This window comes from Enhydra lutris, unplaced genomic scaffold (assembly GCF_002288905.1).
Source record: "Enhydra lutris kenyoni isolate GAN:26980312 unplaced genomic scaffold, ASM228890v2 scaffoldscaffold10, whole genome shotgun sequence".
Classification (NCBI taxonomy): domain Eukaryota; kingdom Metazoa; phylum Chordata; class Mammalia; order Carnivora; family Mustelidae; genus Enhydra; species Enhydra lutris.
The window spans coordinates 40720871-40743848 of NW_019154094.1; the positions used below are offsets into that span (position 1 = coordinate 40720871).

Sequence of the window (22978 nt, forward strand, 5' to 3'; positions counted from 1 at the left end):
GACCTGAGCCAAAAGCAGATGTTTAATGACTGAGCCACCCAGGTGCTTCTAGCACAGATGGTTTTAAACCAGGCTTAACAAACACTGCGGGGCGCCTGGGTGGCTCAGTGGGTTAAGCCTCTGCCTTCAGCTCAGGTCATAATCTCAGGGTGCTGGGATTGAGACCTGCATCAGGCCCTCTGCTCAGCGGGGAGCCTGCTTCCCCCTCTCCCTCTGCCTGCCTCTCTGCCTACTTGTGATCTCTCTGTCAAATAAATACGTAAAATCTTAAAAACAAACACTGCAACTCACTGAGCAAGAGCTGTAGGAGCTGATGTTGGAGAGGTGATTTTTGCTGGAGTAGTAAGATGGATTCGAAAGAGTCAGCAGAGTTTGCAGAGGGCAAGAAAAGATGTTCTGGAGAGTGTAGGGGGAGGAGACAGACACAGGCTTATTTTACCTCACTGCGTTTCGCTTTATGGTGCTTCACTTTATTGAGCTCCACAGTGCATTTTTCATAAATTGAAGGCTTGTGGCAACCCTACACTGAGCAAGTCTATCCGTGCCATTTTTCCAACAGCATTTGTTCGCTTCATGTCTCTGTGTCACATTTTGGTAATTCTTGTGATTTCAAATTTTTTCATTATTATTTTACTTATTGTGGTGATCTGTGATCAGTGATCTTTGACATTACTATTGTAATTACTTGGCACCACCATGAGCTATGCCTATATAAGACAGAGAACTTCATTGACAAATGTGTGTGTTGTGACTGCCCACCACTTGGCCATTTCTCTCTCCATCTCCCTCCTTCTCCTCAGGCCTCCATATTTCCTAAGACACAATAATATTGAAATTAGGCCAATTAATAATCCTACAATGGCCTCTAAGTGTTCAAGTGAAAGGAAGAACCACAAGTCTTCCACTTTAAATCAAAAGCTAAAAATGGTTCAGCTTAGTGAGGAAGCTGTGTTGAAAGTTGAGACAGGCCGAAAGCTAGGCCTCTTGCACCAAACAGCCAAATTTGGGGTGCAAAGAAAAAGGTGCAAAGGAAAGTAAGAGTGCTACCTCAGTGAATACACAAATGGTAAGAAAGTGAAACAGTCTTATTGCTGATAAAGGGAAAGTTCTAGTAGTGTGGATAAAAGATCAGACCAGCCACAACATTCCCTTAAGCCAAAAACTAATTGAGAGCAAGGCCCTAACTCTTTTCAGTTCTGTGAAGGCTGAGCAAGGTGCGGAAGCTGCAGAAGAGAAGTGTGAAGCTGGCAGAGGTGGTTCATGAGGCGTAGGGAATCTATAACATCAAAGTGCAAGATAAAGCAGCAAGTAGAAGCTGCAGCAACTTACCCAGATCTAGCTAAGATCATTAATGAAGGCGGCTACACTAAACAACAGATGATATGTAGAATTAACAGCCTTCTACTGGAAGAAGATACCATCTAGGACTTTCAGAGCTAGAGAGAAGTCAGTGCCTGACTTCAAAGCTTCACAGGACAGACTGACTTTCTTGTTAGAGATGAGTGCAGCTGGTGACTTGAAGTTGAAGTCAGTGCTTTTTTGCCATTCCGAAAGTCCCAGGGCCCTTAAAAGTGATACTAAATCTACTCTGACTATGCTCTATACATGGAACAGTAAATCCTGGATGATAGCCTGTCTGTTTATAACGTGGTTTACTGAATATTTTAAGCCCACTGTTGAGAAGTACTGCTTTAAAAAAAAAAAGATTCCTTTCAAATGTTACTGCTCATTGACAATGTACCTGGTCACCCAAGAGCTCTCTTGGAGATGTATAATGAGAATAAGGTTGTTTTCATGCCTACTAACACAACATTCATTCTGCAGCTCTTGGATCAAATGGTCATTTCGACTTTCTTATTATTTAAGAAATACAACTTTCGGGGCACCTGGGTGGCTCAGTGGGTTAAAGCCTCTGCCTTCAGCTCAGGTCATGATCCCAGGGTCCTGGGATCGAGCCCCACATCAGGTTCTCTGCTCAACGGGGAGCCTGCTTCCCCCTCTCTCTCTGCCTGCCTCTCTGCCTACTTGTGATCTCAGTCTGTCAAATAAACAAATCTTTTTTTTTTTAAGATTTTATTTATTTATTTGACAGAGAGAGATCACAAGTAGACAGAGAGGCAGGCAGAGAGAGAGAGAGAGAGAGAGAGAAGCAGGCTCCCTGCTGAGCAGAGAGCCCGATGCGGGACTCGATTCCAGGACCCTGAGATCATGACCTGAGCTGAAGGCAGCGGCTTAACCCACTGAGCCACCCAGGCGCCCCCAAATAAACAAATCTTAAAAAAAAAAAAAAAGAAGAAATACAACTTTCTTTTCTTTTTAAAAAAGATTTTATTTATTTATTTGAGAGAGAGTGAGAGCCTGCGCATAAGTGGGGGGAGGGGCGGGAGAGGGAGAAACAGACTCCCTGCTGAGTAGGACTCAATCCCTGTTCTCTGGGATCATAACCAGAGCCAAAGGCAGATGCTTAACTAACTAAGCCACCCAGGTCCCCCATAATTTTTTTTTTCTTTCATAGCTTTGACATTTTTATTTTTTAAATAGGCTCTACACCAAGCCTGGAGGCCACCACAGGGCTTGAACCCACTACCCTGAGACCAAGATCTGTGGCTAAGAACAGTCAAGACACTCTGCTAACTGAGCCACCCAGCATCCCCATAGCCTTGACATATTAAAAAATACAGTCTAGTTATCTTATAGAATGCCCTTCAATTTATCTATCATTGCTTCGTAATTAGATTCAGGTTGAATGTTTTTGTTTTTGGCAGAAATATCACAGAAGTGATGCTGTGGCCTCAGTGTAACAGAAGACGGGAGATGTCAGTTTGTCTCATTACTGATCAAGTTAACTTTGATTACTTCGTTAAGGGGGTGTTCCCCAGGTTTCTTCACTGTAAAGTTACTATTTTCTCTTTGCAATGATTAAGTAAGTAATCCATGGGTAGATATTTTGAGACTGTCAATCAGGTGTCCTATTGGGAGTTACAGAACCCTTTTTAAGTATTACTTCCCCATCTGTGAAGTGGGGACAGTGGTGTCTTAAACTCTTAGAGTTTAAGAAGGTAAAAGTGCTCAACACTTTAAGAGATACGGTCCAGGTAGAGGGCAAAAAGATGCCATCCAGGGGCGCCTGGGTGGCTCAGTGGGTTAAGCCGCTGCCTTCGGCTCAGGTCATGATCTCCGAGTCCTGGAATCGAGCCCCGCATTGGGCTCTCTGCTCTCTAGGGGAGCCTGCTTCCTCCTCTCTTTCTGCCTGCCTCTCTGCCTGCTTGTGATCTCTCTGTCAAATAAATAAATAAAATCTTTAAAAAAAAAAAAAAAAAGATGCCATCCACGATGACTAACTTCTTGGACAGTCTGAAGCGGCAAAGGCAAACCGCGGCGGGGCCGCGAAAGCGTGCACGTGCGCGTGCGCGAGGGCGTGACCACAGAGTCGGTCCTCCGGAGACAGAGAGGCCGGAAGTTGTGCTCAGAACCGCGCGACTGTTAGGGTAGCAAGCTGAGGCAGTGCTAACCGGGTGTGCGGGCAACTGGCCTGTTAGTCCCGGTGGAGGGTCGGCGTGCGGGGATCTGGGGTTCTGGGCAGGGATAATGGCATCCCGGGCAGGCCCGCGAGCGGCCGGTACCGACGGCAGCGACTTTCAGCACCGGGAGCGCGTCGCCATGCACTACCAGATGAGGTATGAAGTGAGGCGAGGAGCACGGAGGCCTTCTCCCCAGCCAGAGCCTGGAGGGCCTGGAAAGCGACACCGGCCGGTCCTCGCGCACCTCCTCCCGTGACGGCCCAGAGCCTGTCCCCAATTTCGGGAAGCCCCTTCGCTCCCATAAGCACCACCCGGTGATCCGCCCTGTTCTTGGAAGGGTCCAGTCCCTACCTTCTAGGCTCCGGAGTCCGGAGCGATGCTGGCCTCGCTGTGACCTCGGAAACCCAGTTTTTAATTAAAACCCACTTTCCTCATCTGTGAAGGGAAAAACAATCCATTATTTAGGTTTTGGTGAAGAATTAGTGAGGTAGTAATTCGTGTAAAGAGCCTGCCCAATACATGGTAGCTGTTATATTTCGGGTCGTTTTGGAGAATGTGGACGATAAAGCCCATCCTTTCCTCGCCTACAGGGAATTTTAGGAACACTCCCATGTAAGGGTTATTTCTACTTTCGTTTATTCGTCCGACAAGTATTTATTGAGTTTCTACCCATCGGGCATTGTGCTAGGCACTGAGGATATAATAGTAAGCAAAACAGACCTGGTCTTTGTATGCCTGTTACACCCTAAAAAAAAAAAAAAAAAAAAAAGTTTCTTTAAAAAAGTCAAAAGCTGGTCCCTGCCTTCATGGATCATGAAGTCTACAGGTGACTGACTTTTTCCCCTTTACCTTTCCACGTTTTCTATAATGAATATTTTTAAAATAAAATTTTTGGAAAAAAAGATTTTCTTTTCTTAAATCCATCAAACTCTCCCAGAGTGTTACAAGCTCCTTGGACCTTCTTCTCATTCTTATCCTTAGACCCCAGACTAAGAGGATATGACAGTCCAAGCAAGTGTTTTGATAACTGTCCAGAGCAGAAACTGCCCTCACGTGTGAGGAGAATACATTGAGGACCTGAGAGAATTAGAATAATAGAAATATATGTGCTTGCTTTGGCTGTAACATCTATTCTAGCTGGGGAAATATGGGCACCCTGAGTTGATTTCCTTGCTGCCAGTATCTCCTTCCTCTAGGCTATGTTCTTATGGTGCAATCAAAGTCATCTCTCTAAACACAGCTCTGAGTTACTCTTTTGCCTTTAATCTGACTCACGCCTTGCAGCTTCATATCCTGCTCTTCCCCTTCCCACTGCAAAGTATTCCTGCCACACTACCTGCTTTCCTGGAACACAGTGCTTATGTCTTTTTGACTGCATGCTTTTACCTCTGATGGGAATCCCTGCTGCAGCCACCCTTCAGAGCCTATCTCAAATATCACTGTCCTCTAGATAACCTCAGACATCCCATCCTAAGCTGAATTGATTACTCCTTCCTGTGATCTCATATATCTGGCAACATATATTTTCTAGAGTTCTTCCAGTTCATTTTCCAATTATTTTTTCTTTTTATTTTTTAAAGTAGACACCACACCTCGTGTGGAGCCCAACGTGGGGCTCAAGCTCACAACCCTGAGATCAAGACTTTAGCTGAGATCAAGAGTCAGATGTTTAACTGACTGAGCCACTCAGACACCCTTTATTTTTTATTTTTGTTCCTTGTCCCCAAGAATCCAGGCAGGGACTGTATCTTACTCACGTTTGTATCCCAGTGTCCAGTAAAATTGCTTGGCATTATAGTTGGTCAGAAAATTTGAATGAAAGGTACTTCTTCCTCTGCTCTGCCCCACAGTGTGACCCTCAAGTATGAAATCAAGAAGCTGATCTACGTGCATCTGGTCATATGGCTGCTGCTGGTTGCCAAGATGAGTGTGGGACACCTTAGGCTATTGTCACATGATCAGGTGGCCATGCCTTATCAGTGGGAATACCCCTATTTGCTGAGCATTGTGCCCTCTCTTTTGGGCCTCCTCTCCTTCCCTCGCAACAACATTAGCTACCTGGTGCTCTCCATGATCAGCATGGGGCTCTTTTCCATAGCTCCTCTCATTTATGGCAGCATGGAGATGTTCCCTGCTGCACAGCAACTCTACCGCCATGGAAAGGCTTACCGCTTTCTCTTTGGTTTTTCTGCTGTCTCTGTCATGTATCTGGTGTTGGTGCTGGCGGTTCAAGTACATGCCTGGCAGTTGTACTACAGCAAGAAGCTCCTAGACTCTTGGTTCACCAGCACACAGGAGAAGAAGCGTAAATGAAGCCTGCCTGTACCTGTAGAGTGAAGCCTGGGCCTCCCATTGAGCCAAGTGGGAACATAGAGGAGCTGTTCTGAAATTGTTGGTGATTTTGGCAGCTGGTGCAAACTAGGCCCACGTTCTGGAAAGCCCCTCCTGTTGCTATCAGCTGAGGTGACAAAACTGTATTTAATTTATTCCTGGTTGGCTGGAACTGGATGATCAACAACTATAAAGCCAACTTCAACTGGTTGAAGTTGAGGCCCTTCAGGGTTTTTCAAGACAAAGCCTCATCCTTGCCTCCTCTTGGTCATTCTCTCTGCTTGCATCCATTACCCCTTAGCCATCAAGACTGAAAGAGATAGGGAATAAATCAAATTCTACTTCAGTCTGTAGGTAGTGGGGCAGGAAACATTTGGGAGGCTCCCCCTGCAGGCTGTGGTCTCTACTGCAAAGCATTTTAATTAAAAAGAACTTCAATAAAGTTACAACTGTCTTGTCCACCCTGTGCCTTGTGTTGGAATTTGATAAACTGTGACAGGTATGTTGCTTGATTGGCTGTAGACACAAGGAGGTAGCTAGAAGTTTCCCATGAAAACTGGAAGTAGCAGTATAAAAGTGAACTGGCCATAGGGAAACTTAAGTCATAGTGGGAGCCCTGCATCTGATTGACAGAAACTACCGTGGGCCAAACATTTAATCTCCCCACCTGTAAAATGGCCCATTCTCACTTATCCTGCTTGGGTTATGGCCTCTTCTTTTGGTAGGATATTCATGTTTATCATTCAGGGTTAACAGATTGTCCTTTATGTGTCTAATATGGTATCCAAATAATTTTAAGGTATCCCTGCCTGTAATCTGGGTGAGAGATGGTATACATGTGAAACAACTAATAAATTCAGTATCTAATAGTGTGGAGCAGATGAATTAAAAATGGAAGTGGGAAAGCTGTGAACTAAAGGCCGTTTTTCATACCTAAAAGTCTGACATAGTAAATATGTACTGCAGGAAAGATGCATGTCCCTTTGGTCTTGTCCGCTTGACTTTATTGTCTCTGGATGCTGTCCAGACCTCTATTTGCAGACCTCTGCCCTCTCCAGAGTTCTAGTCATTTTTTTTTTTTAGTCCTTTTATTCTATAAACATTAAGTATATACTCAGTCATTCTTAGATACTGGCAGTATTTAACACTGCCAAACCTCTTCCTCCACATGTCCTGATTATCCTCTCAAGCTCCATGTGTCCCAAAGTTAACTCCTTGTCTTCTACCTCCTACCCATACCTCTTCCTGTATCCCTGTTTGCAAGTGAGTATACCAAAAGCACAGTTCTAGATCTATGGGATACAAATAGAATTGAGATGCAAATAGCACAAGTTACTACTATATGCTATTGTTTTTTGAACTGCCAAAATACCTTTCTCTCAGGTGTTTTCGAGGTGTGACTTCAGTGCACCAGTCTTACATTATCTCCCAATACTCTCAGACTCATCAGTAGAACCTCATGAATCCCCATATTGCTTTCATATTTTCCCAGTTTGTTGAAAAATTCCCCTTTTAGACCTTTATATGCCTTTATTACTTATCCTTCAGGATTCAGTTTATATGGTAATTCAGGAGCCTTCTGGTTGCTTCAAAGAATAAGAGTTCTTTCTTTGGGGGCACCTGGGTGGCTCAGTGGGTTAAAGCCTCTGCCTTTGGCTCAGGTCATGATCCCGGGGTCCTGGGATCAAGCCCTGCATCAGGCTCTCTGTGAAGCAGGGAGCCTTCTTCCCTTCCTCTCTCTCTGCCTGCCTCTCTGCCTACTTGTGATCTCTGTCTGTCAAATAAATAAATAAAATCTTTAAAAAAAAAAGTTCTTTCTTTGAATCTGTGTGGCATTTTTATTTTACCTCTTATAGACAGAATTATTTGTTTACATGTCTTTTCCTCACCCCTTGCTCAGTGCCTAAACCTAGTGTGTGCTCTACTGAATGAAATAACTTGGGGCGCCTGGGTGGCTCAGTGGGTTAAGCCGCTGCCTTCGGCTCAGGTCATGATCTCGGGGTCCTGGGATCGAGCCCCGCATCGGGCTCTCTGCTCGGCGGGGGGCCTGCTTCCTCCTCTCTCTCTGCCTGCTTGTGATCTCTCTCTGTCAAATAAATAAATAAAATCTTTAAAAAAAAAAAAAAGAAATAACTTGTGCTACTGTAGACTGAAGACAGGATATATTGCACAGAGGAAAGAATTAGACTGAGGCAGGCATAGAATTTGGAGAGCAAAGGAAAGGAGATGGAAATGTGTGAGTAATGGAATTATGTGCACCAGGCACAGATTGCTAATTTTTAAAGAATTGGGATGCAAATTTTTAAAAAATTTTTTAAGTTAAACTTTTCTTTGATAATTGGGATGATACTTCACAGACAGACTTAGAGTGCTTTTAAAGACCCATTATGGAAATTACTGTCAATGAAAAAAGCCATTTGGTTTATTTTCATTTTCTACTTATTGGGTTATTGGGGTTCTGCTCTTCCAATCATTTTTCTCCTGCCTCATGGTTGTAGCAAACAAGATCTCCTTTGAAAGAAATCTTGATTTAGTGGGAAGAGCACTGTATTTGGATGGTAGAAGATGGGTTCGAGTACCAGCACACCTAATCATATGGCTAAAATCAACCCTGCCTATTTCACAGGACTGTTTTGAAGATCAAATAAGGTGAAGTATTACGAAGGTGCTTTGTGAATTATGTAACACTATATAAATGGGAGAAACGGCTATTTCCTCATGTTTGCAGATCTAGGCTATAGGCATTGGAGGGACCCTTAAGAGAGCATCTAGTCTATGAGAAAGGCAGTGTGGCATAGTGGAATGAATACAGCTTCTTATACTAGACAGACTTAGGTTGGAATTCTGCCTTTTGCCTTGAGCAAGATCTCTGATTTTTGATCTGACACATGGGGATCATAGTAGCTACTGAGATTGTGAGGATTAAATAAAACAATGTGTATAAATAGTCGAGTGCATAGCAGGTGCTTAGTAAATACCAAAATCTCCTCCCTTAACTTTCCCCTTTCAGACTAGGAGTCCCTATCTCTCTCTCTCTCTCTCTCTCTCTCTCTCTCTTTTTTAAGATTTTATTTATTTATTTGGCAGACAGAGATTACAAGTAGAGATGCAGACAGAGAGAGAGGAAGGGAAGAAGGCTCCCTGTTGAGCAGAGAGCCCGATTCAGGGCTCGATCCCAGGACCCCGGGATCATGACCTGAGCCGAAGGCAGAGGCTTTAACCCACTGAGCCACCCAGGCGCCCCTGGGAGTCCCTATCTCTTAAGTATAATCTCTTGCCTTGGAATTCTGGAGGTTGATCTCTTCTGGAAGAGCAGAAGTAAGGAAGGAACACCCATCCATTCTTGGTTTACACTGGTCTAATGTGTTGGCCCTTCCTGCCTAAGGTGCCCTAACAGTAGGCGCAGTTGCCCCAAGAGACTTTCGGAATCAGCCATTATAGAAAGAGCCTGGAGATGCTGGTGCATGGTCTGACCAGAGTCCATGTAAGGGTAAGGCTCAAGAAAAACAGCTGTCCAAGGCCCCACAGTGTGCTCTCTATCTGAGCATGTGCAGGGGTCTGCCACAATTTCCTGGCTCCTGGGTTAGTCCCCAAGTAAAGGTTATTAGAGCATGAAGTCTGGGTTAGCTCATTTAGACACAAACCACAGGTAAGACAGGCTTCAGCTGTCTTCTAAGAAGACAGGGCCTCTGTGCTGCTGTTGGCTTTTACTCCAGTTGGCTACCTCGAATTCCAGCCACAGTTACTCCTCCCCTGTTGACTCTTGCCAAACAATCCCTACTAGTCTGGAAGTCTGAACCACTAACTCACTATCATAAGACCTACTTTCCCTTTGTTCTTTCCAACTATTCCAAATTCTTCCTTCATACTGTTAACCCTACCAACTACATTGCACTGCTAAATCTAGTAATTCTGTGGATCCCAGAGCCCATAAACCCCTTAACTTCTCACAGATCTTCCCAAGCAGTATGTTCTGGCAGAAAGACATGGTGGTGAGTCCCAGATCTCCATTTTTGTGTTTGGACAAGTTACTTAATCTTCTTAGTGTGTTCAAATCTGTAGAATGGTTTAAAAGGACTTCAAGGGTTGTAGTACTAATAAAATGAGATAGTGTAGGCAAATCATATGGCCTCGAGTCTGATAGTAAGAATTTAGCAAATCTTGAACTGATTCCCTACTCTTTACTAGATGTGCCTGAGTTTGCCTGCAGTGCTCGCTACCCTAAATCTTTTTTTAGGCTCCACAATCAATAGGCAAACCAGCAAGACAATAAATAAAACACAACCTTCTTTTCTCTGTTCTTTCCCCCTTTCTTCCCCACCTTAATTCCTTTTCCTTTTCTATGCTGTCATTTTCTTCCCTTTATATATTTTTTTCTTTTGTATGTGTGAATGTGGGTCCTTTTATTTCTTTTCTGCTTCTCCTACCATACCTTAGCCTCAGGGTCGGGGAGCAATTAAGGAAATATTTTCACTATGCTAGATCAGAAAATACAAGAGGTCAAGAAATAGAAGTATTCTAGGGATGCCTGGGTGGCTCAGTTGGTTAAGCATCTGCCTTTGGCTTGGGTCATGATCCCAGGGTCCTGGGATTGAGCCCCATGCTGGCTCCCTGCTCAGTGTGGAGCCTGGTCCCTCTCCCTCTGCCCCTTCACCCCTGCTTGTGCTCTCTCCCCTCTCTCCCTCTCTCTCTCTCAAATAGAAGGATGAAATCTTTAAAAAAAGAAAAGAAAAGAAAAAATAGAAGTATTTTAGAATGGAACCAAGCTTCTCACTTCATGCCCTCAGCATTGGAAAATGCATTATTTATATAGATCTAAACCACTGTAAGCTAGGTAAAAATTGGGGGGAAGAACTCCCTAACCTATCCTTAATATGGCTTGCCCACCCTTTGCTTCCTTCGTATCTTACTGATCTGTTTTCACAGTGATGGGCTCCCAGGCCAAAACCCAGGACTGTGCCAGGCAAACCCTTTTGGGTTTCCAAGAGTAGAAGGAGAATAGGCAGTGGGAAGAGAAACCATAGGCTGGTAGAAAGAGGAATGAATTATGAGAAGTGGCAAATTGGAGCTCCCTGGTCTAGAGACCTTTGATGGAATCACTCTTCTTTCTCTTTCCCTATTTCTCTCTTTACAAAATGAAAATAATTCTCACTTACCTGTCTCATGAGATGATTAGGTAGATCAAATACGGAAGTGCTTGTAAAATGTGAAGCAGGTAAACTGCTGCTTAAATGAAATGTATCATTATTTAGTTATTCAATTACAAAACCACCTATTTCTTAACATCAATGGCTAGGCATTGGAGAACGTAAAGTATAGGCAAAACTCAAAAGCCAGAGAGTATTTTTAGGATTATGGGTCGGATGGGTCTTCAGACAATGGACCTAGAATTGGCTACAAGGAGGCTAGGGTCAGGCTGCTGAAAGGTGCAGAGGGACAGTAACAATATCAAGATGACTTAATCCCTTTGGTGTGCCCCAAACTTGCTTTCTATGTGTGTCACCAAGGTAAGGACTGAAGCAGCTCAAATGCTCCATGAGCAGGAGGAAGCTGTGGGATGATAGGGAGGGTCCCCACAAAGCCTGGAGCCTCGTCAGCATCGGAAACCACAGGAAACCAGGTCAGTGCGTGGGGCCTGCTCCTTCGGCTCCAGGGCTCAGCTATGCACTCTGGGGCTTCCTGAGCAGATTGTACTGATTAGAGGATCCTTGAAGCTGGAGACCCCTTTGACATGGAGCCCTTTGTCCAGAAGAGCTGGGTGGGAAGAGAAATCTGGGCTATATAGTGTTGAGGGTCAGCTAGGTGGGGAGTAGTATGTGTATGGGGGCATGTGAGGTTTACGTGCATCCTACAGTGACCTTTTGTTGTTCTGTTCAACTCTAAATGGTGCCTCAGTCACCTCTGTCTCCAGACCCCATTGCAGAATAGTGCTTAATAGTTGTTAATTCTCTAAGTGAGGGGATAAAGCACATCTCCAAGTTAGCTCCAAGTCCAAGAGCATTAGTGGGCGGGTCAAATCTACAGGGTGTTGCAGGAGTAGGAGGGGTTAAGAAGTGGGGACAGCCCTCCATCCCCTTAACCCTGCGCTGGCCTCTTTCCTGTTATTTCTCTGCCAGAGCAGGAGCCCCTTGCCCTCCAGGGGAGCAGTAGGGTTTTCTGGGGGCGGTGGGGGGCGGGGAGGGGTTGCGGCAACTGTCCTTCTGTCCCTCTGCTAGGAGAAGGAATGTGGCCTGGCTGGCTGGTTAGGATCTAGGATCGAGGAGGAGCTTTGGGGCAGGGTGGGGCAGGGGCTGGCAGGGGCGAAGACTCTGGCTCCCTGCACTCCCTGGGGCTGCACAGCAAGGGCCTGCTGCCCACCTTCAGACTGTGCAGCCATGGTCTGGGTGCTCTGACCCCACGGGAGCCCATGGGGAGCCCCAGGTTGGCAGCTCCACTCCTGCTTCTCCTCCTGCTGTTCATTGGGCTCTCTGCCTCCGCCAGGATTGGCTGCCCCTACCTGCCCCGCTGGAGCACCCACTGTCTGCTGGCCTCTCACATGGTAAGGTAAAGCTTCGGCTGCCCAGTAGGGACCTCTCCCTGCCACAGGCTGGTAAAGCTCCCCACTTTTCTGCCTGTCCTCTCATGTCTCCCAAGTCCCTGGGCCCTGCTTGCAGCCCCAGTGTGTCCTCTGTATGGTCTTGCAGGGGGAGCCAAGGTTCTGGAGTGCTAAGGGCCTGGGCAGGGTTGAGCTGGGAAGACAAGAGCCAGAGTGGATGGGCTATTGGGATATGGGCCTTGGAATTAGGTGATTTGAGGCAAAGACCCCAGAGAGAATGCCCCCCTGGCCCACCATAGGAACTACCAATAATTCTTCTCTTCTTTCTTGCCCCTGCTGGGCACTGTGTCTTCAGGAAGACACTCTCACTGGTGAGTCTCATTCCCTGCCCTGCTTCTCTTCTGTGTCCCTTTTGTTCCAGATCCCTAGGGAGCTTTCCATTCAAATTTTTGTTTCCCAACTTGGGAAGTTAGCATATCAAGGAGAAAACACAGGGTTTAGAATCAGGGCAAGCCTGGATTTGCATTGCAATTCCACCACATACTCCACAAGTGGCCGCAGGCAGTGCCCCTAGCCCCTCTGACTCCCTGTTTCTGAGGGGCAGTTTCTGAGGGGTTGAGCAGGGTGGTAGAAATGATTGTAGGATGAAAGCCGCTGCCCCTGAGCTGTGGGAGAATTAAAGGAGAGACACAGGATAACCTCCAGGCACTCCCCTTAACTATTCCTTCACTCCTGTCAGTGCCACAGCAACGATCTTTCATATCTAATAGTATCTGCTTTATGGATCATTTTCCTACACGTTATCTCACCTGATCTTGACAACAGTCCTACTTTATGAACGAGGAAGCTGAGGCTTAGAGAAGTCCATAAATTGCCCAAAGCTGCACATCTCAGCCTCCAGTCCACCCTGTCTGAGGAAGGAGGGGCTTCCTGGGACCCTACCATTTGATTTACATTTTATCTTTACCAGGAAGGTCTGCCGGTATTCCTTGCCATACCCAGCTGGCCCTTGCTGTGTCCACAAGGCCTCTGTGTGCTCAGCTCTGGCTCTGCCACTATTTGTGCTTGCATCTGGTGTCAGATCCTCCAGGTGTGAGAAACAGCCCTTTGGGCTGTTCTCAGTGGAAATGTGAATTAGGGTGTTTGGGGGTGCCCAGGCCGAGGAAAGTGGGACTTATCATGTCTCTCCTATTGTCGACCTCAACAGAGACAGATCATTCTAAAATAGCATACCACAACTGATGTTTATGGGTCAGTTGTATCATTTTGTGAAGGTGTTTCTCCTTTCCACTGGTACCAATGCTTGAGATTAAATTGTTTTAATTCTGCGAGTTTACTAGTATTACCTTCTATTTGCAAAGTAAGATCTTTCTTTTTCTCTGCATTTTCATTGCCTAGTTCAGTGCCTGGCACTTACTAAATGCCCAAACACCGCTTAAGAGTTCACAGTTTCTAATTTTTCACTGTTTTAAATAATGCTACAATGGATATTTTTGCACATATATATATATATATATACATATATATACACACACACACACACATATACGTGTGTGTGTGTGTGTGTGTGTGTGTGACTTTTTATCTACTTAAGAAATTAATCCTTTTTGACTATATCATAACTTTCAGGACTAAAGAAGCTTGATACAATTACCCTCCATGATTTGAAATGAATTACTATCTAAAATCAGGCCACATTTCCAAGCAGCAGAGGGGCAGTGAAGGGCTGGATAATAAATATGTCCTTTCCTGCACAGGCCTCCATGGGGGCTGTTTCTACCTCCTGGTGCAGAAATACAAAAAGTCATGTAAGTTCCGGTTCTGTAGGAGACACAAGATGCCAGCATCTGCTCAGGTACTCCCCCTGCCAGTTCCAGTTCTGCCCTACGCCCCACAGCGCTTTTGCTCCTATCCTCTCCTTTGTACTCTAGTCACGTGGTGATGGAAAGATAGAAAGCGTGATGATGAAGTGGACTGTTCTGTCCATTACACACTTAGGGAAACCAAGGCCTAAAGAATGAATGACTTGCCTGTGGGGCCCCAGGTTCCAGAAGCAGCAACAAAAGCCTGATTCCTGGCCCAAGGCCAACCATGTTCTCTGCCTACAGAGGAAGCTGCTGAGTGGCTGTTGCCTGTCTGGGAAGGGTCATCACATCGCTGTCCCCTCCCCAGACATCTCTCACAAGGGGTTGCGCACTAAAAGGACCCAACCTTCAGACCTGAAGGCATTGGAAGGTCTCCCCAGACCCAGCTCACAAAGGCATGAAGGTAAGCGTAGGGTGTGACCAGAGATGGGTGCAGCCAAGTATTGGTGCTTGTGCCCAAGCCAAGAGACAAGGAGTCCCCCTTCTCCCCAGGGCCTGAGTTCTCCTTTGATTTGCTGCCCGAGGCACGGGCTATTCAAGTGACCATTCCTCCGGGACCTGAGGTCAGTGTGCGTCTTTGTCACCAGTGGGTACTAGAATGTGAGGAGCTGAGCAGTCCCTTCGACACGCAGGTATGGAATATTGTCTCCCTTCAAAAAGCCAGATCACATAGTTCTGGAGCAAAAAAGATCTCCCCATTGTATACATGGGGAGACTGAGGCCCAGAGAGGGATAGTCATTGTCTAGGACCTCCCTATAAGTCTGAAGTACCTAGCATTTAAGCCTTCTTTGGATTAGACAGAAAGTGCAGGGGTCCCTGTCAGCTGGGAGGAGAGGAAGGCAAAGGGCAAATAGAGACTTGGAGCAACCATGAATGCCCAGCAGAGAAATGAATACAGCATGTATCCCCAGCGAGAAGACCCTCAGCGAGATTCAGGTTGCATTAAGAAGGCTTTTCAGTTCCCTCCAAGAAGTGGTTACATCTTTCTTGGTACTCTTCCATCTCCCTCCTTTTGCTGCTGCCCCTCAGAGAATGAGATGTTCCCCATTTCCCCAGCCCGGGCCTCATATCCCCCTTCAAACTCCAGTTGCTGTAGATGCCCTGGTATATGGTTGGTACCATTTGTGGGACTGAAGCTGTACCTCTGAGGCCCTCAGCTCTCTTCATTTCTCAAATGAGGATCACTGTGACGCTAGTGTTCAGTTCATTGAGTTAATGCTTCTAGCACCTAGCACCCTCCCTGGCATACAGCAGAGGCTCAAAAAATGTTTAATCCTCTCCTTATTTCCTCTCTGTCCCCACCTCATATACTGAGACACCTAGAGCAAATAGACTATAGAGCAGGGACAACCCACCACCCCAAAAGGAAATTTCTCAGTGGAAGAAGTAAGTCTCAGATAGGAAAAACAGGGTGTGTTGGCCAAGGTTTCAGCTTCCTACTGCCCTTGTCCAGGGTGCCTAAGCTCTTTCTCAGGCATTTCTTCTCTCCTTTTGCTGCTTTGTCAACAGAAAATTGTGTCTGGAGGCCACACTGTAGACCTGCCTTATGAATTCTTTCTGCCCTGTCTGTGCATAGAGGTGAGCAGAGGAAAAGGTCTGGGTTGTCCCTGGCTCTACTTCTAGGCCTCCCAGAAGCACAGTTGGTCAAGCGTATCTTTAGTGAGTCAGGTCTTAAAAAGACTGAGTGTTGACGAGAGGCTTGGGAAGATGGCTGCCAGCTTGACTGTAAGCCACGCGCTGGGTCAGAGACAGAAGTGTCCTGCTGAACAGGAGGTATTTTAGGGGGGGCGGGTGATTCCAACCTCAGTCCAACTAAACCCAGCTTTCCTAGGTTCAGACTGGCCTTAGCACACAGAGATGGAATACACAGTTACCTTTACTGTGTGTTCTGAGGAGTCATGACGAGGGCACGTGGGGCCCCTGGCAGGTTCCATATGGCTTCAAAAGTCTTGTCACCATGAGCCTGCCCTGGCAGTTCTCTGCTCCTTACAAAGCTGAGGTGCCTAACATTAAGACTTCTTTGGACTAGACAGAAAATGCAGGAGACCTTGTCGACCAGGAGGAGGCAAAAGGGGAGGTACAGAAGGACACGTGGGGCAGGGAGCAGCTGCCGAGGTGGACAATCCCTGTTTGGGTGGTCCAGAGGGAGGGGTCCGTACAGGGCATTCTTTGGGAAGCCAGGAAAGCTAAAAGTGGAGGAATGTGAACTTCCCCTTTTTCTGGGGGGAGCATAGGTTCTCCTCTCCAGGGAGAAGAGGACTCAGCCTCCCAGGTTGTGATCTTGCTCCTAGACTCTGGTCATGCCCCACCGACACTTGCCCATACCCTTCACTGCTTCCCCTCCTCCATGCCCCGCTGGCTCGTGCAGCTGGCATCAGGGCAAGGTCAAGCCAGGAGTTCCATGTCTGAGTGATAGAGGAGAAGCCATTCCTATGACCCTCCCTGACTGTTTCATTGTCCCCCCAGGTATCCTACCTGCAAGAGGACACGGTGAGGCGCAAAAAATGTCCCTTCCAGAACTGGCCTGAAGCCTGTGAGTGCTGCATATGTGCATTCATAGCCCTCAGTGTCTTACACACACACACACACACACACACACACACACACACACACACACACACCACACACGCACACACACACACACACACACACAATTCATACCTCTGTTGTGGAGGAAGCCCCCAGAAGGCACTTTCCCTGGAGTTGGTAGTGGGAAAGGGTTAGTGTATCTACCATTCACCTCCCAACAAATCAGATTGAACATTGTGCTAGGTACTGTGAGAGGTTCAGAAGCGGGAGATCCAGGAGGTAGTGTCCTAAGAGGATGGGCCTGAAGTCCTGAGGTCACATCTCACTTATTCTTTTCTGAACCTTAATTTCTCCATCAGCAAAGTAGTGACACTTGCCCAGCCTTCCCTTCCAACTGTGGATGAGACTTACATTCAATATTATATGTGAAAGTGGCTGGTGATGTCTGAAATGCTGTATGCATGTTGTCATCCCCAAATTAAAGAGACAGGAGCCTGAAACACAGCAAATGAATAGTGCAAAGCAGCCCAAAGCCCAGGGCACCTTTAGAACTGTGGACTAGGCTATAGGCCATGAACTCAGGAAAGGGAGAAGCCCATGAAGTCTGTCAGATCATAGGGTCTCTTACAGGAGGGGACACCTGAGCTGGGCTGAGAAAAGGGACAGTATTTCAAAAGGAGAGTAGCGAGGGGGAACATCCCTGGTTCTGAGAGGAACCTAAGCAAAGATCTGCAGATTTTTAGTTTGGGGAGCAGCAGAGAACTGGTCAGAATGGAGGCACAGGCAGGAGATGAGACAACGAAGTAGAAATGGTCATAAAAGGTCTGGAGAAGGCATGCTTATTTATTGGATAACCTAGACATGCCAGCAAACGTGCTGGGCCTCTTCATAAAGTCATCCCCTGGTGCCCCCAGGGATGGGGATACAAAGCGAGGCTGAAGCCAAAGCAGGGCCCAGGCCTCGGTGGGCCTCACGCTCTGCCCCTGCCTGCCGCATGCCCAGATGGTTCGGACTTCTGGAAGTCAGTGCACTTTACCGACTACAGCCAGCACAGTCAGATGGTCATGGCCCTGACCCTCCGCTGCCCACTGAAGCTGGAGGCCTCCCTCTGCCAGAAGTGGGGCTGGAATACCCTCTGTGAAGACCTCCCCAATGCCACGGCTCGAGAGTCAGAGGGGGTGAGCCGGCCACCTCCCGCCCCAGGACTTGAGTGGGCAGGGCTGGGGCCCAGGGCCCTGCTCCCTGACTAACTCTCTTCTCCTACCACAGTGGTATGTCTTGGAGGGAATAGACCTACATCCCCAGCTTTGCTTCAAGGTACAAGCATGGGGGACAGTGGATGGGGAGGGGTATGGATGGTGGGAGCTTGCTGACTTGCCATTCTTGGATTTTTCAGTTCTCATTTGGAAATAGCAGCCATGTTGAATGCCCCCACCGGACGGGTGAGCTGATAAGTGACCCTGGCTGGGATGCCCTTCCACCACTGAACCCTTACCCAACTGGGACCAAACCAGGCTCAAGCCCTGTTCTGACTTCTCTGGCAACCACAACCCAACTCCTATCGCCTCCTGCAAACAGAATGTCTCCCATGATACCCTTTCCCACCCTGGCAGCCCCATCCTGGAATGTGAGCATGGATACCCAGGCCCAGCAGCTGGTCCTTCACTTCTCCTCAAGGATACACGCCACCTTCAGTGCTGCCTGGAGCCACCCAAGCTTGGGGCAGGACAGCTTGGTGCCCCCTGTGTACAGCATCAGCCAGGTATGGCCCAGCCAGGGCTCCAACCCTCTCCCCGCACCCCCACCGTCTTGTTGCTCAGAGCACAGCAAGTGGAGGCAGACAAATCTCTAACTTATATCATCTGGCTATTTATTTACTTGACCAGTCTTTGTTCAGCTGGTTCTTCAGTCAGTGGAGGGTTCATGGAGCAGTTTCTAATCCTTTTAGTTTCTGAACTTACCCCAGATAAAGTGGCAAGAGACCAGCGCTCCCACATCCAGCTGTCCTCTGACCACTCAGTCTGCTGCCACATTTTATACCAAGGTCCTCTCTTGGACCCAGCTGTCCTCTACCCCTGTTTGTCTCCACAAGACACTTGGCAGACATTCCCTATCTTAGGAGGCAGAGCCCCTAGAATCTGAAGAGCTCTTCACAGAATACTGTGAACTACTGACAGATTTAACTTTATTATGTGAACTAGGAACAGTCTGACCAGCAGACTCTCTTCTGTGTATCTGATATAAAAACCACAATCATATATGTCCATCAAACCATAGCACCAATCTGACTAAGCATGACTAGCTCCTTCCAATTCTTAAACACTCATTTGTAGCTTGCTTATTTGTCTTGCATTCTATGAGGGCTCGCAAGCATATAGGTGGTCGCAAATGTTTAAAATTTGGGGCGCCTGGGTGGCTCAGTCGTTGGGTATCTGCCTTCGGCTCAGGTCATATTCCCAGGGTCCTGGGATCGAGCCCCACATCAGGCTCCCTTCTCAGCGGGAAGCCTGCTTCTCCCTCTCCCACCCCCCTGCTTGTGTTCCCTCTCTCTCTGTCAAATAATTAATAAAATCTTAAAAGAAAAAAAAAAAAGATAGCTGGGAGCTTCCTGGAGGAACATTACACTTTAAAAGAAAATGTTTAAAATTTAATACTGAGCCATGCTTAAGATTTAAGACCAAGTCCCATGGAATAACCTAAAATTGATAGCTAAATCCATGGACTCATTTGTTTCTGTGAGCTGGGGGAAGACCACCTTCATTGAGTTCAGCCATGATTTGAGCATCACTGTGTCAGTGGCTGCTGACAGCTGGCTGAAGAATGGGGTCTGGGACAGGGGTGGTATGGGCGTTGGAGATAGAGGGAGTTCCGGAAGGATGGAGATGCTGGTCAACTCCCTAACCAACACCCAGAACATAGGGGGAAGCCGTATTCTGCCTGTATACAGATGGCAATCTGTTCTGTCCAATTTAGCATGCATTTATTGAATCCCTACCCTGTACCTACCCTGTACTGGGCCCTGGGAGATACAAGAAAAGTATATAACACAGTGTCTGCCCCTAAGGAGCCCACATTGTAATAATAACTACTGCTACTGAAGGAATTCACCCGGCACCATGTATTGTAGGGGGTATTAACATGCATATTCCCATGGGATGCTCTCAATAACCCAGTAAAATAAAGATTATTAGTCCTCGTGTACAAATGAAGAAACTGAAGGTCAGGGAGGGAGGTAACCTATCTCCATGCAAAGATCACACAGCTAGTAACCACAAAGGCAATAGTTAAGCCTGGTTTTAGCTGTGTCACTTCACAACTTAGGTTCTTTCCAGTGGACAAGCCATCCCTTCAGATGTGTGGGAGAGAAGGGAGGCAGGTTAAATAGTTAGGTTCCTTGGTTTATGAGCTGCTGGAGGACAGAGACAACATCTGTGTCTTCTTTCCTCAGACCTTGACACAAAGTAGACACCCAGAGCACGTTTGTTGATGAGCGCCTGATCGCCTGATTAATGTGTATCTGTGCAACAGTTCTGCTCTGGGAATAATCAGTGGGATGCTTGAGAATGAAGCAGGAGGAAGACTTCTTTTTTTTTTTTTTTTTAAGATTTTTAAAATTTATTTGTCAGAGAGAGAAGGAGAGCACAAGCAGGGGGAGCAGCAGGCAGAGAGAGAAACAGACTTCCCTCTGAGCAAGGAGCCTGATGCGGGACTCGATACCAGGACTTTGGGATCATGACCTGAGCCAAAGGCAGACACTTAACCAAATGAGCCACCCAGGCATCCCAGGAGACTTCTTTCTTGTCAGCAGTGGCACTTGGCCTTAATCCTGGGTAGGATTTCTGTGGGGGTGGGAGGGTAGAAAGGAAGAAGAGTGTGGGCAAAGACTCAAGACTGGACAGAGCCAGATTTGACACTATGGAGACATTCTGCTCTTTGTTCCCACAGACTCAGGGCTCAAGCCCAGTGACACTAGAGCTCATCATTCCCTTCCTGAAGCCAGGGAGCTGTGTCCTGGTAAGGAGTCCTGCCCTCACTCTGTACATACTCCCCTAGCATCTACTCTACAGGGAGCTCATGGGGCAAATGCAGTCTGCAAAAATGTTTGGTTTGGCCAGCCTGGTATTTGAAATTGGAATGAGTTGCTACCATTTAAATACTGGAGAAGTCATATTTTAAAAAGCTGATTTCTGCCTTGTCCTGGGAAGAATCATTCAGGCATGGTGACAATGGGCTTGAGCTCCATGGCATCTGATTATTTCATTCAGGGCCTCTGCCCTCCTGGTCCTCCTGGATGCCCTGGCCAGCTTCAAGTTTATTATTTGGGTTGCCACTCTTGACCTGTTGCGTGCCCAACCACAGTTGGACCAAACACAAACCCTGTGCTGCAGAAATCCCCTATACCCTTCTCTTACCCTACTCAGCTTCCCCTGGGAGAAGGGGCTACCCTGGCTTACAGGGGTGGGGGCTCTCTGCCCTCAGGTGTGGAGGTCAGATGTTCAGTTTTCCTGGAAGCACCTCTTGTGTCCAGATGGTGAGTTCTTGGGAGCGAAGGGGTGGGGTTAGAAGAAGGCTGGACACTGAGGAGCCTGGCTTGGCCTCAACCTGCTTGACTCAGTCTCTCATAGACACCTGGGGCTCTTGATACTGGCACTGCTGGCCCTCACCACCCTATTGGGCATTGTTCTGGTCTTCACCCGCCGGCGTCCACTGTCAGGTAAGCTCACTCTGGGGTAACCTGAGGATTCAGATTTGCACAGAGCCTAAGCTAGTTGTCCCCCACCCTTCCCCTGCCTAGGCTCCCTTCCAGAAGATCCATGGCCCTCTTGGTGCCCGGAGTTCTCTGCTACCCAAAGTGGTGAGCCTCAGGCCCCCTAGTGGTCAGGAATGGTTAAGGCAGAGCAAAGGTCCCTCTGTGCAGATGGTTCACTGTTAGTGGTCTCTGGGAAGAGACCGGTGAGGTGGAAATCCAGCCTGCGCTGCACCTGCCAAACATGGCGCCCAAGACCTGACCCCTTCCGGGTGCTTTTATCTAATTAGCCCAATGACACCCTATAGGCTAAAGTTGCCTTAGGTACTTACCCCCAGTGCAGATAAGGAACCAGGTGGGGCACTCGATGAGTTAGCCCCAAGGCAGGGAAAAGGAGAGTCAGGGTGGAGTAGGGGAGGGGAAGTTGCTGGGCTCTCCCTTAGCGGCCCACCCTTTCACCTGCTACTCCCGCCCGCAGGCCCTGGCCGAGCACGGCCGGTGTTGCTCCTGCACGTGGCCGACTCGGAGGCACAGCGACGCCTGGTGGGAGCGCTGGCTGAACTGCTGCGGGCATCGCTGGGCGGCGGGCGCGACGTGATCGTGGACCTGTGGGAGGGGACGCGCGTGGCGCGCGTGGGCCCGCTGCCATGGCTGTGGGCTGCACGGGCGCGCGTTGCGCAGGAGCGGGGCACCGTGCTGCTTCTGTGGAGCAGTGCGGGCCCCAGTCCAGCCCAAGGCCGGGATCCCCACTCCGCACCCCTGCGCGCCCTGCTCCGCGCCGCCCCGCGCCCGCTGCTGCTGCTTGCTTACTTCAGTCGCCTCTGTGCCAAGGGTGACATTCCCCCGCCCCTGCGCGACCTGCCACGCTACCGCCTCCTGCGCGACCTGCCACGCCTGCTGCGGGCTCTAGACGCTCAGCCTTCCACCGAAGCCGCCAACGGAGGCTCCCTCGGGAATCGGCGGTGCCTGCGGGGTCGCCTGGAGCTGTGCCATCGGCTGGAACTCGAGGCCGCCAAATTTTGCCCACCGAGGCTGAGCAGAGACAGGCGTAGGGGTACTGGCTGGAACCCCTGAATGAGCCTCCCACCCTAAAATCCTTGGGGTGCTTCCTCAGGACTACTGGCCAAAAATTCTTACTGCTCTGTTTGCTGGCCTGGGAGTAGAGCACCTCCCTCTCTGTCCCAGCCCCTTCCTTAAGCGTCTGGCTTCTTCCTCGTATTTACCCTTTAGGAACCAGCAGGGAGAGTCGCTGTTTAATGAGGGCTCTAGTGACTCCAGTTCTGTTGCGGGTGGGGAACTCCTCACACTTCTTTTCTTCAAAATTGCAGAAAGAGCAGTCTGCACATGCTCCAGTCCAGGCTGGAGAGGTGTGGGACAGAAGTAGAGGAGGCAGGAACCATGCCAATTCTGAGCGAGGGGTAACTCTATTGCGGGGATGGGGGGAGTGGA

At 48.1% G+C, this 22978-nt stretch overlaps 2 protein-coding genes across 2 annotated transcripts; both read left to right on the top strand.

Moving 5' to 3' along the window:
• The first annotated feature begins 3445 nt into the window (after window positions 1-3445).
• Window positions 3446-6313, top strand: LOC111143972 (jagunal homolog 1). Its single transcript, XM_022498012.1, has 2 exons — window positions 3446-3677; window positions 5372-6313. The coding sequence occupies exons 1-2, from the start codon at window positions 3589-3591 to the stop codon at window positions 5832-5834; spliced, it is 552 nt and encodes a 183-aa protein (XP_022353720.1). The 5' UTR covers window positions 3446-3588; the 3' UTR covers window positions 5835-6313.
• A 5930-nt stretch (window positions 6314-12243) lies between these two features.
• LOC111143970 (interleukin 17 receptor E) lies at window positions 12244-22669 on the top strand. The gene is made up of 16 exons (XM_022498011.1): window positions 12244-12390; window positions 12743-12762; window positions 13362-13477; window positions 14145-14242; window positions 14496-14655; window positions 14745-14884; window positions 15763-15831; window positions 16720-16786; window positions 17785-17960; window positions 18052-18099; window positions 18179-18236; window positions 18396-18544; window positions 20728-20796; window positions 21262-21313; window positions 21398-21496; window positions 22008-22669. The coding sequence occupies exons 1-16, from the start codon at window positions 12259-12261 to the stop codon at window positions 22601-22603; spliced, it is 2049 nt and encodes a 682-aa protein (XP_022353719.1). The 5' UTR covers window positions 12244-12258; the 3' UTR covers window positions 22604-22669.
• The last annotated feature ends 309 nt before the right edge of the window (window positions 22670-22978 follow it).

Excerpts from the sequence above, each read along its gene's own strand:
- LOC111143972 (XM_022498012.1), top strand. The coding sequence starts at position 3,589 with ATGGCATCCCGGGCAGGCCCGCGAGCGGCCGGTACCGACGGCAGCGAC. Across the intron at positions 3,678-5,371 it reads GCCATGCACTACCAGATGAG|TGTGACCCTCAAGTATGAAA; the intron begins GTATGAAGTGAG and ends TCTGCCCCACAG.
- LOC111143970 (XM_022498011.1), top strand. The coding sequence starts at position 12,259 with ATGGGGAGCCCCAGGTTGGCAGCTCCACTCCTGCTTCTCCTCCTGCTG. Across the intron at positions 17,961-18,051 it reads CGGCTCGAGAGTCAGAGGGG|TGGTATGTCTTGGAGGGAAT; the intron begins GTGAGCCGGCCA and ends CTCCTACCACAG. Across the intron at positions 18,100-18,178 it reads ATCCCCAGCTTTGCTTCAAG|TTCTCATTTGGAAATAGCAG; the intron begins GTACAAGCATGG and ends TGGATTTTTCAG.